At 30.8% G+C, this 16,508-nt stretch overlaps 1 protein-coding gene across 2 annotated transcripts; it reads left to right on the top strand.

Moving 5' to 3' along the window:
• The first annotated feature begins 4,699 nt into the window (after window positions 1–4,699).
• On the top strand, window positions 4,700–9,750 carry LOC110423893 (Metallo-hydrolase/oxidoreductase superfamily protein). 2 transcript variants are annotated; one of them, XM_021438309.1, is made up of 12 exons: window positions 4,700–5,067; window positions 5,641–5,768; window positions 5,885–5,997; window positions 6,388–6,429; window positions 7,508–7,563; window positions 7,711–7,787; window positions 8,254–8,373; window positions 8,663–8,739; window positions 8,856–8,919; window positions 9,033–9,083; window positions 9,174–9,222; window positions 9,440–9,750. In XM_021438309.1, exons 1-12 carry the CDS (start codon window positions 4,899–4,901, stop codon window positions 9,556–9,558), a joined length of 1,065 nt encoding a protein of 354 aa, XP_021293984.1. In that variant the 5' UTR covers window positions 4,700–4,898; the 3' UTR covers window positions 9,559–9,750. The 2 variants fall into 2 exon arrangements, with proteins under 2 accessions (XP_021293984.1, XP_021293985.1); XM_021438310.1 differs by having other exon boundaries at window positions 4,951–5,067; window positions 5,546–5,768.
• The last annotated feature ends 6,758 nt before the right edge of the window (window positions 9,751–16,508 follow it).

Genomic DNA, 16,508 nt, shown 5'->3' with positions numbered 1-16,508 from the left:
ACTCCTATAATTCCTTCACCCTAGTGATGATCATTTGGTTTGGCCCTAGTAAGGATCATTTGATTTGGGAAAGAAGGGTTTGGGTCTAATTATTTGAACAGATGGATACATGTGTCATTGGATTCCACTTCAATAAGAGATGGGATGGGTATTGAGTTTATAATTATAAGTCTTCTTTTATTTAATAAATACAATATGTCTTTCACTTCCATTGGTAACAGTTCAAATTCCGTTGATATGCGATAATACTGACGAAACTTTCAATAGAATTTTTTGGCAGAAATAATGTAGTCGGTAATGGAAAATCTGTCACCAATTCGGTCACTACTGGTTCCGATCCAGTAGTCGATTTGTAATCGATAATGGGATAATTCTGTCGATAAATTATTTTTTTCTCAAATTATAAGCTTTGACTTTAATACTAGATAATTGGTTTGCAAAAGTTAAAACTATGGCTTTTTATAGTGACTAGAAAGATCATGGCAACCTCAACTGTATGTCTAGAAAATCAATTTTTTCAAGATAATTATGAAGAATGCTATTGATTATATAAAACAAGTGAGTGATTTTTTTTCAATTATAACCTATAATTTCGAATGTGATTTTAACGTTTGCTGTATACTAGAAATATTTTTCATAAACTATATTTTAAAATCACATTCACAATTACCATTTATAATTGAGAAAAGATTACTTAACAGATTTCCATAATTAATAGCATTCCTTGAAATTACCTTATAAAAATAGAGTTTTTTGGACATAAAGTTAATGAGGCTATTATGATGATCATCTCTCTGGCTACTATGGGAAGCTACAACATTAGTTTTGATAGAACACTACTTCTCCAATATTAAAGTCAAAGCTTAGATTGCTAATCTAAATTTTAATTTGAGAAAAAAAATTTTTAACTCATATGTACTACCAAACTTTCAGTTGCAAACCAATTCACGTGACCACCCATTTGTTTATAGAAGTTTAGTCTATTAGAGGTTGAACGAATATATACATCAAATAAATATAATATTATTTATTTAAGTAATTACTTAATTATAACACTGAACCCTAATCTCTAGACACCTTAAATAAATTATTTAATTAATTCATTAACACCTTACTTTAATTACCCTAAATAATTTTAAAATTAAATAATATTACTAATTTAAGTAACTAATTTATATAATTAAACCTTAAATTTAATTATATAATTAAATTATATGTAATTAACAGATGTTAACACAAACATCAATCGAAAACAAAATCCAACTTAAATACTAGAATTATTAAAATTTTATATGTTACCAACATAATAATTTATTAAAATCTTACTTAATTTAGATAATTTTAAAAACATTTAGCAATATTTAATTAATTTAACCTAAACCTTAATTAGTTTAAATATTTTTTAAATTAACTATTACTAATTTAATTAATTGCTAGATAAGTAATTAAAACAAATTTTCATTTTATTAGTTAAATTCTTTAATTACCCTCATACAATCTTAATTAATTTAAATAATCTTAAATTAATCTAAATTTACTAATCCAATTAATTGCTTAATTACATAATTATAACGCATAACATTACTTACTTAACTATATTATTTAATTAACTCCTTAACATCTGAATTACTTTAAATAATTTTAAATTACTCTAAATTCACTTCTTTAATTAATTGCTTAATTAATTACTTATAACTCATTACATTGCTTAATGAACTAAGTACATTAACACCTTAAATTAAATAATATTACCCTAAACCTTAATTAATTTAAATAATTTTAAATTTTTCAAAATTTTCTAATTTAATTTATTGATTAAGTACTAACACATAATTATTTTTCTTTACTTAAATTATTTAATTAATTCACTAGACTCTAATTTAAATAAAATATAATATTATCCATCATACTACTTATTTAATTAAGCTCTTATTTACTTATATGAAACAACATTCAGAAAAAAAATTCTATAGATCATATATATATATATATATATATATAAACACTTTGGTATCAAAAAAGAATTACCACATGTAAAGTCTCAATAAATCTCCACTATCTCAGAATCACCAAATTCACAACTAAACAAAGAAAATAAAAAATAAAAAAATTTCTCAGCAAATTAAGTAAAAACCAAGATTAAGACTTTAAATACTACTTATGTTGGCAATTAGAAGGTAACGGTCATGTTCCCTGACATTTGAGTAAGGACTGTTTTGCTCTCCTCCATCAAGTTCACATTTGCTTATTCAGCTGGACTCGTTGACTCCGCTGCCGTACCATTCGCCATATCCCAAAAAACTAGATCACTAATTAAAAAATCGAGGCAGGGAAGGTTTAGAGATAGAGAATTGAGGGAGAAGAGAGTTTAGGGAGCAATGGGGGGAAATGGGGAAATAAAGGGAGAAACGGTAGAAATGATAGGCCTCGGGAAATTAAATTAATATTATCAACTGAATTTTCGTCGATATAGTTATTAACTATTCCAATCGTCTTTGTTCATTGATTTTATTGGTGATTTTTTCAATGACGTAACCAAATCGATCAAACAAATCGTCAGTAATTTGGTCAGTAGCGTTCATTGTAATGTCATTATCGACGAACTTAATCTATCCGTAAACTTGATGCCATCTTAAAATATTGCGTGCCATTGTAATGCCAACTGAATATTGATGAAATTTATACCGTCAGTAATGCTTAGCACATAACTCCAACAGATTTTACTAATAGAAATAATTTCGTTGATAAAGTTTTTTTTTTTTTTTTTGTCTTTTAAATAGAAAGCATGAGATCGTGACAAATGATATCAAAATAGATTTAACTTTTTACAGAAATAAAACTCTTTATGAAAAATATCAAAATTAAAATAAATCTAGTCCTAATCCTTATAAAATCCCTCATTAAAAAATATCAAGTCAAAGTAAACCCCTCTAAGTAAAAAGGCCAGTGCAAAGTTACGTAAGAGCATTCCTCCATTTAATATAGCCAGTAGAGCTGTCAATATGGGCAGGCCTGGCTCAGTCCAGCCCGACCCCAGCTCTAGTGGGTTGAAAAAATATGAATTGGGTCAGGTTAGTTCATTTTTTATATGGGTCATCAAAATCTCAATCCAGTCCACTTTTTATTAGCCCATGAGTTGGATTGGGCTATCTCATTTTTATTTTTTTTAAGAAAAAATTAATTTTTATAATTCTACCTAATAAATTTTTTATTAGTAAAATTATTCTATGATTTAATTCATAAATTGAATAATAAAAACATGTTACAAATAAACAAATTACACCAAATATAAAAATAAATAAATTACATAATAAAATTTAAATCTTTAACACAAACTACTATATCATAAACATAAGTATATAACCAAATAATAAAAATTTCAAGACTTATTTATATCCTTCTCAATCTTCATTCTCAAGTAAAACATTTAAATCTTGTTTAGACAGTAATAATGTCTCAAGGTTTGAATTATTATCAATTTATCATCTAATATTCATTAACATAAAAGAAAAAAGATAATAAGTTTTAATCTAAATTAAAATTTTTAATTTGACAAGTGAAGATTAAATACATTGAAATATATAAAAGAAATAATACTATTGGTAACTAAATTATTAATTTTACATAATTAAATATATAAAATTGTTAAATTAATTAAAATTATTTTTTTAGCTCATAAGGCTGGCCCAGCCCCAGCCCACATCAGCCCACTGATTTAGTGGGCTGACCCATTTAGGTCCGTTTCAAATATGAGTCAAAAAATTTCAACCCAATCTATCTCATATTTAATAGAAAATGGGTCGATTCATTTTGACAGGTCTAATAGTCAGTGCAGTGAGTGTGGGTCTTGAACTTATAAGCAAATGCATTTTTCTACTTAATAGGCCTGCTTTTGGGTTAAAAACTTGGATTTGTTTTTTTCATAAAAAGAGATTTTTTTAATTATTTCACTCAATTTTCACTCTCTTATTCCTTATTACCTAAGCTACGGTGACACTTTTTTTTCATAAAAGAGGTTTTTTTAATTGTTTTACTCAATTTTCAATCTCCTACTCCTAATTACCTAAGTTAAGGTGACACCTTTTTTTTCATAAAGGGAGCTTTTTTAAAAAAAATTATTTTACACAATTTTCAATCTCTTATTCTTGATTACTTAAGTTAAAGTGACACCTTAATGCAAAATATTAATACTGCAATTTACTTCTAGAGAAATGAAGACAATTAAAATCATACATAATCATCATTGTAAATTAAAATCTAATTTTAGGAGAGAAATTGGAATATTTATTTAATTTGGCTAACCATGGTTTTGACTGATCATTTCATTTTCTTCACTTTCATTATTTTTTCTTTTATATTTGTATTTATCATTCAGAAAATGGAAACTTATAACAAATAATAGACAAAAATTACGATATACATAAAAGAAATCTTCTGCTTTCTTATTACTGCCCTTTATTTTTAATTTTTAGATATATTTTAATTTAAAAAATAACTATATTTTTAATTATTCTTTTTATAGAGATTTCAAATACTAATGTACATGATTTTGGGCTTACCATCCCAGGTTAACTAAAGGCAGCCCATTTTCACGTCGTTAAAGCCCAACGTCACCAACACCTAGCCCAAATCCATATCACTCGGACTTAAGAAAATGTTCTAACAACGACGACCTTTAGAAGTGACTACTAGACGGTCAGAAGCGCATACTGAAAAATGTGGCACTGCTAAGCTTTGTGCTTCGTCGTCTTTAGTCAACTAACTTTCTCTGAACCAAAACTCTTTCCAGAAAAGGGGCTTTTTTCGCTTGTAAAAGCACATTTTCTACTAATATTTCATCTTCAAGCTCTAAAAGCAAAGAATAAAAAGAAGCTTGAAATACAAAGTAGAGAAAAATAATGGTAGCTTTATCAATGGTCCCTTTTCTGGGCACAGTTCGATACACACCTTCTTTAATGAGTCTGACACCTTACAAGCGCAAAATAGCAATACAAAACACTCCACTTTCATTTCCAAGAAATGGGTTCTTCCCAATCAGGAGGTTTCTTCAAGCTTGCCTTCAATCTAGTATGTACTTTTCTAGCTATTCTTTACTCTCTTTTCTTTTTCTCCTTTAAGTTGTTCTTGGTTCTTTTTATAATCTGTTTTGCATTTTTGGAGTAGTATGCAAAGAAATGGGTAGTTATCTTTTCTGGGTATTAGTTATTTTGATCGAATCTTTATTTGTTTTCTTTTTAGTGGAAGGGGAATTGTTCTTTTTGTGATATTAATGTGTCTCTTTTTCGTTTTGTTCTCAAAAGTTAGGTTCGTTTGGGTTGCTTTTGACTTTAAATACAGAACTAGGCTCTTTTGGATAATTGATCACACCTAACTATCTCTTGAACATGATATTATCTCGTTAAGATGGTATCGGCGAGACACAGGGGAAGCTTGTTGGCTCAATTATTCAACTTTTTCTTTAATAAAAGAAGTAGCTTATTGTTTAGTACATTTCTTTATAAATAAGGAGACAGATTGGTTATTAAACTGTTCTTTATTCATCTAGTTGAAAGATAAGGTTGATGTGGTCTATAATGGTTCTACAATGCTGTTGTTTGCACGTTAGATTAGTTATTGTTAGTTACAGTGCCTGGAATAAAGGTTTTGCTAGTGAGGATGCTGGAACAAAGTTACCTGCAGAACAATCAGAGATCATTTTTCTGGGGACAGGAACTAGTGAAGGCATTCCTCGTGTCAGCTGCCTAACTGATCCTGTAAAGAAGTGCCCGGTACTCGTCAGAACTGATCTGTTTATCATTAGTAGTTTTTCCTTGCAGTCTTTGAATTTGTTTGAAATTTCTGCTTTGATTTTTTGAAGATATTAAATGATTCCTGGTTTTCTCAGGTTTGCACCAAAGCTGCAGAGCTGGGTAACAAAAACAGGAGACTTAATACAAGCATTCTTATTCGTAACTCTAAGCCTTCTGGAAGTTGCAACATTCTAATAGATGCTGGCAAGTAAGTGAAGGTTATTTTAATGAAATCAAGTTTGCCTTTAAAAATTAGTCACAGTTAACATATAAAAGGAAAATAAATGAAAATAAAGTATTCTAAACATACTCAATAAGCCAGTTGAAACTTTGAACATGAAAGGTTTGTCACAACTCAAAAGCGTTATTGATTCACTAATGCCTATACTGGGATAACCTTTCAAAAGTTTGATGCATGCATCATGTTGATGCCTTAAGCAAGGGAGAAAACCAATGAAAGATTCTTGCTCCTTATTGCTAAACTTGTTCTTGGAAACCGCTATAAAACCACCTAATGGCTGCTCAATTATTTCTAGCTTTTTCAATCCCCAGATTATGATACAGTATGATTTCTCAACACTATGATTCTATTTTGTAGGTTCTTCTACCACAGTGCTCTTCGATGGTTTCCGGCATTTGGGTTAGTTTTTACCCTGATCCCTTTCTTAAAATTTTGTATGACTATATCTAAGGCCTATAGATCAATGGTCCATGGTGTTCAATCTAAATCACTTTAGAGTATGGTCATTGTTGGGAGAAGTTAAAGCCTTTGTAGTATTATGAGATACTGTTACATGTGAAAATTTTAGTTGTGGAAGTTGTTTGTTTTAACTCTATGATGGATTATAATCTATATCTGTTATGCCTTACTATTTTTCTGCTCCACATGGCTTGGCTATAGCATGGGATAGTCCTTACCTGTCTCTTAAGCCTTTTGTTGCCAGCCTGATGGAGGTAGCATTTGATTATAGGTTATCATTATGATCATCAATGGACTTTAGAGGCCAATTTAATGTCAATCTTATAATACTCCTGCATATGACTCTTGATGTTTTGTATTTTTTTTAATCCCGTAGAATTTATAAGGTTGAAATACAACTTTTATATTCTTTCATATGTAGCCTCTGAGCTATAGTATTTTGAATGACTGTTTTTATAAAGCTCTGTGATTTTATAATGCTATCTCCACATATGCTAGGCACCTTCAACCAGCTAACTTTTTCTTGTGGTAGGTTGGTTTTTCCTACCATTATTGGCAATCATTTGTACGCAAGAAATTTTTTTTCATGTTTTCACATTCAAATTTCATTTAGTATTATTCTTTATACTGAAAAGAATGAAGTATTTTTCACTGTTTCATCAATTATGTTTGCATATTACAGTTCAGGAATGCAGCTATAAAACTGTCTTGTCCTTGGTCCTAGAAATGAATGGATGTAAACATTTTCTCAATGCCTAAACTAGCATTAGAGTCGTAATGAAGTGTACTATAACAAATGATTACGTGGGTAATGATGCATGCACCAAATTTGAAGCCCATTCTGATGCTTCCTTAAGTGTATTGCTCTTGTAGCAATGTTAATTTTTCAGTTTATTATCATTTCTTCAAGGTCATTAAGCATCAAAGACAAGTGGAGGAATGTTTTTCTGATTATGTTATGGTTTATATGTTGACTGTCATGTATTTTACCCATTGTAACTAGTTGCATTTCTGTCAGGATAAGAACAATTGATGCGGTTATAATTACTCATTCTCATGCTGATGCAATTGGAGGTCTCTGACATGAACACTTTCTAATATTACTCTCTAATAGATAAACCTAGCTATGATGATGTATTAAGTTTTTGCTTTTTTCTTTTCCATTTGTTATAGAAACTCACATCATCTAACATAAAAAATTTGTCTTTATGTTTCCCCCAGGTCTTGATGATCTACGTGATTGGACCAACAATGTGCAGCCACACATCCCAATTTTTGTTGCAAAACGTGATTTTGAGGTCCAGAATCCAGTTCTATCTTTATTTACTATATTTTGAACGTATGAATACATAATATATTTGTATTTGATTTTTATACATTTTTGCTTGTGTCTGGTAATACACTATGTTATTGGATATATCTTGCAATTTTGACAACTTCTAGTAATAAATGGGAAATAAAAACTGGTTCCAAAATAGATCGCATGACATTATGCAAAGGGATAGTGTATTGAAGCTAGTAGTTTTCATCAATAAACTTTATACCACTGCAAATAATAGGGTGGGTCAGAATGATTGCTACATCAACATCATTTGATTTTGATCATAAGGAAATTTGATTTGTTATCAACTGTCAAGATTTTGACAAAAGTGATTTGTAAGCTAGTATATAACTAGACCATTGAAATGGTTTGGTATGCATGAATTATTTCCCGCTTCTTTGATATTGGGACCGATTGTATAATAGATGTCCTAACAATTTCAGGTGATGAAGAAGACTCATTATTATTTGGTAGACACAAGTGTGATTATACCTGGTGCTGCTGTCTCAGAGCTGCAATTTAATATCATACATGAAGAACCTTTCATTGTGCATGATTTACAGGTGATTAGTTGTGCATTTAACTAGTGTGAACTGGAATTTCTTTAGCGGCATTCCTGAAACTGGAATGAAAGGTTTAATTATGAGTTTGACTGTAGAAAAGCGAATCATACCCTAGAGAGGTTCTCTCTATTCTTGGCTACTATTAGTATTATGTAGTCAAAAGGGGGTTTAAAAGTTTTATGATTAAATTGATTATTTTACTGATAAATTGCCAATGGTAGGCACACCTTCCCCTGGAAAATTGCCTCTGGTCCTAACTTGCATTATCTGTCAAAATATTGTGCTTCAGGTTACCCCTTTACCAGTGTGGCATGGTCATGGTTATCGTTCTCTTGGTTTTCGATTTGGTAATATTTGTTACATTAGGTAATGCATCTATGTGTTAAAGATGTAATCATGTAAGAAGGGTTTTTTTTCTCTTTTTCACTACTTCATTCAGTTTTCATCAGGGTGGTGTTGTTTATTGGGTATGTCATTTGCAGTGATGTCAGTGAGATACCTGAAGAAACTTATCCTCTTCTGGAGAACTGTGAAATCCTCATTCTGGTCCTCTCTCTCCCATACTTTGTATATACATAGAGACGCACACACAACAAATGCTCTTTTCTACAAGTATTATCACAGTTCTTGTTCAGCTTATATGTTAAATAATCTCTCAGGATGCTTTGAGGCCTGATCGTTCTTCATCAACGCATTTTGGACTTCCAAGGGTATTTGCTTGTACATCTTTCTGAAAAAAAAAATCATGATGAACATTAGAATTTTAAATTTATGATTTTATCTCTTAACTTTTGTTACAGGCTTTAGAGGAAGTACGGAAGATAAAGCCTAAGAGAACACTCTTTACTGGTATGATTAATTTAAGCTCATTTTTCTAAAGGTCTTAACTACCTTCTAGTTTCATGCCTTTGTCACTGCATATTCCATCCATTTAAAGGGTTTTGGTCTTTAACCCTTGTGTTGTTTTTGACTGTTATCATTCTCATTTGCTGTTTCAAGGTATAATTATGAAAATTAAAATTGCAAGCTTACTATTTTCCTAATTTTGCACTTTCAATTTGTGAAGGCATGATGCATCTGATGGATCATGAAATAGTGAACGACTACCTCATAAAATTGATGGAATCCGAGGGTCTTGATGTACAATTGAGCTATGATGGATTGCGTATACCGATAACGCTCTAGCGTCACGTTAACTTTCAAATGAGCATTCTTTTCTCTGTGAAAACTTCCTATACCATGATTTGGAGCAATGAATTCAATTGTATTCAATGAGATAACATGATCTAAATTGGGCACTGTACATTACCCCCATATAGTTCTTTTTGAATACCTACACCATTGAAAGAATCAAGATATGCTAATCATTTTGATCTTGATCTTGATGCTTGCTTTTATCATATTTTCGTCTTTCTGAAATTCCTTCATTGAGTCAGGAGTTAAGCCAGTCGAAATGCAAATTGCCAATTTTTGAACAGAACTTTTCCTGTGAACTAAACCACTGCCATGCAGCTTGGTATTTGCTACATACCCATAGCAAAATGTGCTTCTACTAGAAGAGGAAAAACCCAGTATTTGCTTGGAAAATGTTTGTGTTTTTGCAGCCATTGTTCTACAACAAAGACCTTGTAATTTGCATGCCATCAGTTTGTATAGAGGAGCTTTTTGGAAGTTGCAGATAGATTACCCAACAAAATGGGTGTCTCAATTATTAGGCCCCTCAACCTCAAATCAATATCCAACAAAATTTTGGGAAGATCCCATTGTCGGTTGTGAGTTTGAATTTCAGACACTGAAATGATCAGTGTTCAATCTAAATTTTATGATAATGACAGCTTATGTTTTTTTCTTTTTTATGCTAGGGCCAACCATCAAAAGGAGATATACTCCCTTTTCTGTTCTTCTTAAAGTTTTCGGTATAATTACTATTAGAAAGAAGATTACACCCAAAGTTACGTCAATATTGAATTAAAAATACTTTGGTTTAATTATTTTTAAGTTAGGAGCCTTAATGATGACTTGTAGATATTGTGGTGTGAAAACTTATTCTTCAAAGTCATGTAACAGTATAATGTATGACACGACGGGCGGTCCAGATCTACGGCTACCAATAGTGAAGATGAACATGACTGTTGAGAAATGAATGAAATATTTATCATATGCTTGAAAAATTGAAAATGAAAACATTGTATTTTTGTAGGGTGATTTTGGCACTTAGGGAAGGGTGGCTAGCAGTAGATTGTCATTGTCTGGGTGGGGCCCAAACGGTAACATTTTCAGATTCTTTACTACTCAAACGTAGCCAACTTAACGATGACAGATGTCAAAAGGAATTTTGCCGCCTCTTCTGACGAAGAACTCAGAGCGAATGAGAGGGTGTCGAGTCATACACGTTGCATGGGTCTGTCAAATCCCTACCAATCATCGTAGCCCACGTGTACTGGTGGGGTCTATAGTACGAGTCCCTCCATTACCATCAGTCCTTTTCACGGGTGCGCTTGCAAAGCATTGCCGTTTGAGAGCGCTGTGATGGCAATATTATCATTCCCCCCTTTGAAATTTCTCTCCTACTCCGTAGCACACCGTCTCTCCGCATGGACCCTCAGATCAGGGCCTGTCGGAACTCGTAAGGGAAGCTCTTGTCTATCATTGCATCTTATCAGCAACGTGTAAGGCGATGATTTGCAGTGTGGATCGTACTGCGTGGGTGATGATGGGAAGGGGTACCTTGGGGGGTTTGACAAAGGGTGGGGGCCCATGGATTTGTCAATCATTTAGTGTGGGGCCTACAGCTTTTTGAACATGCCCACTCGTGAACTCTCAGTCCACTTGACCCAGGAAGAGAATGGACTGACAAATAAGTGTTTGATTCTTACTTTGGAGACTAGAGTTTCTTAACCATGTTCACGGTCGAATGAACTTCATTGCCTCGCAATTAGGATAGAAAAGAAGAACAATTCTACCACACGTGTGATTTCACCTAACAAGCACATCCCAATCATTTTGTTTTACTAGCATTTTCTTTTTTTTCTAAAAAAAAAAGGTTAGTTAAAAGTCAGAAATTGATTAAACTACTTTGATTCATGAAGTCTTTGTTTGTGGTTATTCTGTTCTCAGTATCAATCCTGTTACTTAATATCAGAGCTATATTCATCCTACAAATGACGATAAACATATTTTGTAGTAATTAAACAATGTTTTAACTTCAAAACTCATTGTCCATAATGCATCCAAATGCATTATGCATTATGAGCTGGAATTAACAAAAGGTGAAAAACCTGAGGGGAACTCGTCATCTTGTCTGGGTTTGGCAAAATTTTAGCTGCTCAAATCGAATTTGCTTCACTTTTAGGCTGGCAATGTATCCTTGGGTTGTTGCCAAATCAAATCAAAATATTAGCTATTAAAGAAACTAGCTAGATTTATGCTAATACTAAATACCACCCATGCTTTTAATTTCTTTTTAAAATTCAACAAACATTTTCATTAAACTACCCATATTATTGATCAATTCATTTGTATACGAGCAATCCAATTTTGTTTGACTACAGATATCAAATTTGTATCTTTGAATTAGTTTATACATATATATATATATATATATATATATATATATTGCTTGTACACTAAGGTTATTCTCTCATGAAAAGGACGGTTATAACCCAACAATTTTGGAGGCTATGTAGTTTGCGTCGGTGTAGGAGTAAAATGATCAGTCAACACAACTATCTACTGTTAAGAGCTAGTGGGATTGACCTTTCCCACTACAATTATACAAACTAGCAGAGTACCAGGGAACTTCAGATTTACTCTGTAGGTTCCATGCATTTTTTCCTTGCTTTTATTTTAGGTTTTAGTTTTAGTTTATTTAATATTAAAATTTTAATTTTTTTTAAAAAAATCATGTATAATAATTTTTAATATACAAAAAAGTAATGAAAAATAATTTTAAAATATATAGAAATAAGTAAGATAGAAAAAAGAAAATAAAAGGAAAGAATATTTTCTTTTGTCCTTTTAAGTCGGAAAGAAGTCCATTGGGCTACAAATTTTATTGGACAACAGCAAATGTTCCCAAGGATGAGGTAGTCAACTTCAACATAGCCTTTTTTCACTATTACTATTTTAGGCTTTATATTTCTGTCCTGGACAGCATAATCTCGAGCTGTCCGGTGTCCACTATTATAATCTACCTTTTCTTGCCCCTTAATTACATCGATTTGTTGGTATATTTTTTGTTTTATAGTGGAGATTTCTTTCATTTCTTTTTTATTAGTTTAATTTATCCCTTTCTATATACACACATATATGTATATTAATAAAATCAAATTTTAAATATTCCTTATTGTTGTGCTTGGGGGAATGCATTACCTACTCGAACTCCAATTATTCTTAATGTTTCCAATGTAAAAGAAATTTAATTAATATGCATTTTCCTTCTTCTTTTTTTCTCAAATTTGTGGTGATGACCAAAAAAGAAATTGTTACAAGTTTCCAGAAGAAGAAAATATTGCCACGAAAATATTACTGTGACATGATTGGATAAAGTTGCATTAGGGACTAATTATTTTTCATGTATAAATGCTAAGCACTAGAGAAGACGTACGTAAGCAAGACCTATTAACTTCCCTCAATTAAATAAACAAGAAAAGCTAGCTAGGTGTGTGTTTAAAACGCACCATGTTTTTTCTTTTTGCGTTCTTCTTACTGCTATACTTTCGAGTCTAACCTTATGCTAATGAAAGAAAACGAAGCTTAATTTGAAAGTAAACTACAAGACCTCTTCTTTTAATAAATATTGGCCCACCTACCACCTAAGCAAAAAATATTAGCATAGTTCTATATGTATGGACCGACTTTTTTCTGACATATCATAATATTAAGCTTTTATTATAGGTAGCCGCCTCATCTAATGTAGTATATTATGTACGTATAATCATATTTATGATGTTACAGAAGGAAGGATTTTCACTCTTTAAACAGGAAATCATCTATACCAATGGTTGAGTTAAATATTTGAGATGCATGATGTTAAATAAATATATTAAATACTATTTAAATATATGTATTTAAATATCTTCCACTCTCACGCACATTGATATGTTATATATCATGGATGGCTACAAATTTTACTCAGTCATGTTGGTTTTTCTTTTTTTCCTTTTTTTTACCGGGTCTTATTCATGTTGATAATCAGAGAGTCAATGGTAGACCACACAATGTCACATGCATTAATATATCACAGTATTAACAATATTTTTATTATATATGTATATGTGTGGTATGATATTTATGCTTATGGCATAAAAAAAGATTATGAGGTTAATTAATCAGCTATATATATAGTATTTGGTGTCGTATTTATATGCCATCATTAGTGTAAAAGTTTGCAGGTATCTATTAAAAATATAAAAATAGGTGACGAAGCCTATCTTGAACTTTAGGTCTCAAAAAGTTCAAAGATTCAATTTGATATGAATATGTGTATAAATAGAATTCTTAATTAAAAAAATTAAATATAAGCTGGTGTTAACTGTATATGCAGACGTTTCTAAATACATGAATACAACGTTTCCTTTCTAATAATACAATGTTGTGACAACTCATTGCTGATTGCCCATTTTTTTCCCCAAAGAAAATCATACTTAGCTTAATATTTAGATTTGTATTTTCTCGTTCCAAGCTTGGAGCCAAGCTAACTAGCTAGGCCCTTTGCCTCGGGTTTTTTTTTTCTCTTAATGATCAAGAATTTCATTAAAAGAAAGAGAACCCTTTGCCTCTTGTTGTTAGACACCTCGCACATGTAGAACTGGTCTTTCGTATAGAAAAAACTGGTGTAGATAAGAGCAATACTTGACGTACATTGAGTAAAATAAAAGAAATTGGATATGTGTCTCGTACTTTCTGTGTTTTTTTATGTATAAAAAAAACTTTCTTTCTCCTTTTGATTTCTCTTTTGAAGCATTATAGTTATTTTAATGGCAGGAATGAGCTGGGAGAGCATATTTGAGACTTGGGTGGAGCAAGAACCCATTTCAAAATCCAAATCATTGAAGAATAAAACAAGACAATGACAAAGGGAAAATATATTTTTTATGTTTACCCCATCTTTTTTAAAAACTCCTTTATATATATATATATATATATATATATATTTTATTATTTGGGGTTCAGGAACACAGGCTCATCGAAAACATGAACAAACCGAAAGAAAATGTAGCTCCATAAGTATAATTTATTAGCATTAGACAAAGTGTACATATGGCAATGCATTTCTCATTAGTTTATTAGCATTAGACAAAGTGTACATATGGCAATGCATTTCTCATTAGTTTAAATTTCTTATGACCTTTTCTTATATCTTTTGTCTTACTGTTGACTGTTGATGACCTTTTTCGTATAGTTTTTACATGACTTCCTTGACATGAATTTCTTCAATTTCAGACTATAATAAGCTATCAACAAACCATTTTCAGGTTCACGAGGGTTTATTTTGGGTCTATATAACATATGTTTTTTTTAAAAAAAATTAGAGACATAATTAAGCTAGTAAAATTGATTCAAAAGGTTTCATTTTCTTACAAAAAAAAACTTCAGGACATTTTTTACTCAACACAAAAGATTATTAGTTTTTTTATATCTTAAAATCCAAAATAGATAAATTATTCAATTTCATATTAAAATAAGATATATCATGTTCTATAAAAATTATGCATTTAAAATTAATATCAATGAATGACATTTGAACTTAAAATCACTAACTATCGAGACATAAAAATTATGCATTTGAAATTAAGACCAACAGAATGACAGTAAAACCTAAAATCATTAACTATCCAGCCAAATAACTTAGTAATGAGCAAGTCGTTATTGATGGGGGATTCATTGAATCATGTAGGAGTGTGAAAATTATGGGTGGTGGTCCAAAAAAGAAAGAAAAAAAATGTTACATATAATTCACTAATTAGGTAAGTCAATCAAGCCCTTTACCTAAAGATAAAGGGTCAAGTACAATTAACCTTTAAACTGTGAAGGTGTAGACCGGGCATTTTTATTAAGCGGTCAAATTCAGTTAAAGGCCCAAATGGTTCCATTCTGATATTGACATTGAAGTCAACTGATCTAGTGTGTTGTTTGGTGTTTATCTACTAGTGCAGCTCATATATATAATATAATTCCCCCACGTTCATGGTTGAATTATAAGCTATGATTCTATAATTACCTTGATGCATGTAACAACTTTAACAATGATGACAGTTTATTAGCATGGCTTGAATTATGTGGTTTACTAACTCGTAATGTTCATTTTAATCATGATCATCATGATAAGCAAGAGCTGATCAAGTTAATTAGGCTTGGAGAGGTAGATCTTTGTTACCTGTATGATATGATAAGACTTAGGTGAAGTTGTTTCGATGAATCTTGTGAGAATATTAATAAAAAATTAATGACAAAACAAATTTTTTTAAAAAATAAACAAATTCTAATTTTTATTATGACTAAGCTTTACCTTTAATCATTGTGGATTGAATTTTGCAAACATAAAGTACTCATTTTAATCAATTCTTTTCCTATTCAAGAAATTTTAGCAACTTTAATTACTATTGATGTTTAATTTTACTTTTCATAATATTTGCAATGGAAAGTTCAAGATATCATCTAAGAAACTTCACCTAATTAGGTTCCATTGGGAAAATGAAAATTTATTAAAGTTTAGAACTTAGGGATAGGGTCTGGTCCGCTGGTATAAAAAACCTACGAGGGAGGGTCATCATACTTAATATAATGCATGTACAAGCACAATTGTCAGAGATTTCAACTAATTAGTCTTCATATATATATATATATATATACATACACATATATATATATATATATATATATATATATAAAGAAAGACATAAACAATAGTTAAGTGATAATGAAATGAAACATAAAAAGTAGCAAAGAAATGTAAGAGGAAATAGCTTTTAGCCATGCCTGTTAGAAATTTAATCAATGGTTCAATCATGTCACTGTAAATGTAGAAAGCTGGGAGAAAGGTCTATTACCCCATGATGTGAGAAAAAAATATATACTAATCAAGACATCTCTTTCTTTTTTGCTATCTCTCTCTCTCTCTCTCTCTCTCTCTC

This window comes from Theobroma umbraticum, unplaced genomic scaffold (assembly GCF_002168275.2).
Source record: "Theobroma umbraticum cultivar Fairchild unplaced genomic scaffold, ASM216827v3 scaffold_204.0, whole genome shotgun sequence".
Classification (NCBI taxonomy): domain Eukaryota; kingdom Viridiplantae; phylum Streptophyta; class Magnoliopsida; order Malvales; family Malvaceae; genus Theobroma; species Theobroma umbraticum.
This window is presented reverse-complemented; position numbering and strand designations above follow the sequence as displayed.

Coding starts and splice junctions, on each gene's coding strand:
- LOC110423893 (XM_021438309.1), top strand. CDS start 4,899: ATGGTAGCTTTATCAATGGTCCCTTTTCTGGGCACAGTTCGATACACA. Junction 7,564..7,710: donor TCATGCTGATGCAATTGGAG/GTCTCTGACATG, acceptor TGTTTCCCCCAG/GTCTTGATGATCTACGTGAT. Junction 8,920..9,032: donor ACTGTGAAATCCTCATTCTG/GTCCTCTCTCTC, acceptor ATAATCTCTCAG/GATGCTTTGAGGCCTGATCG.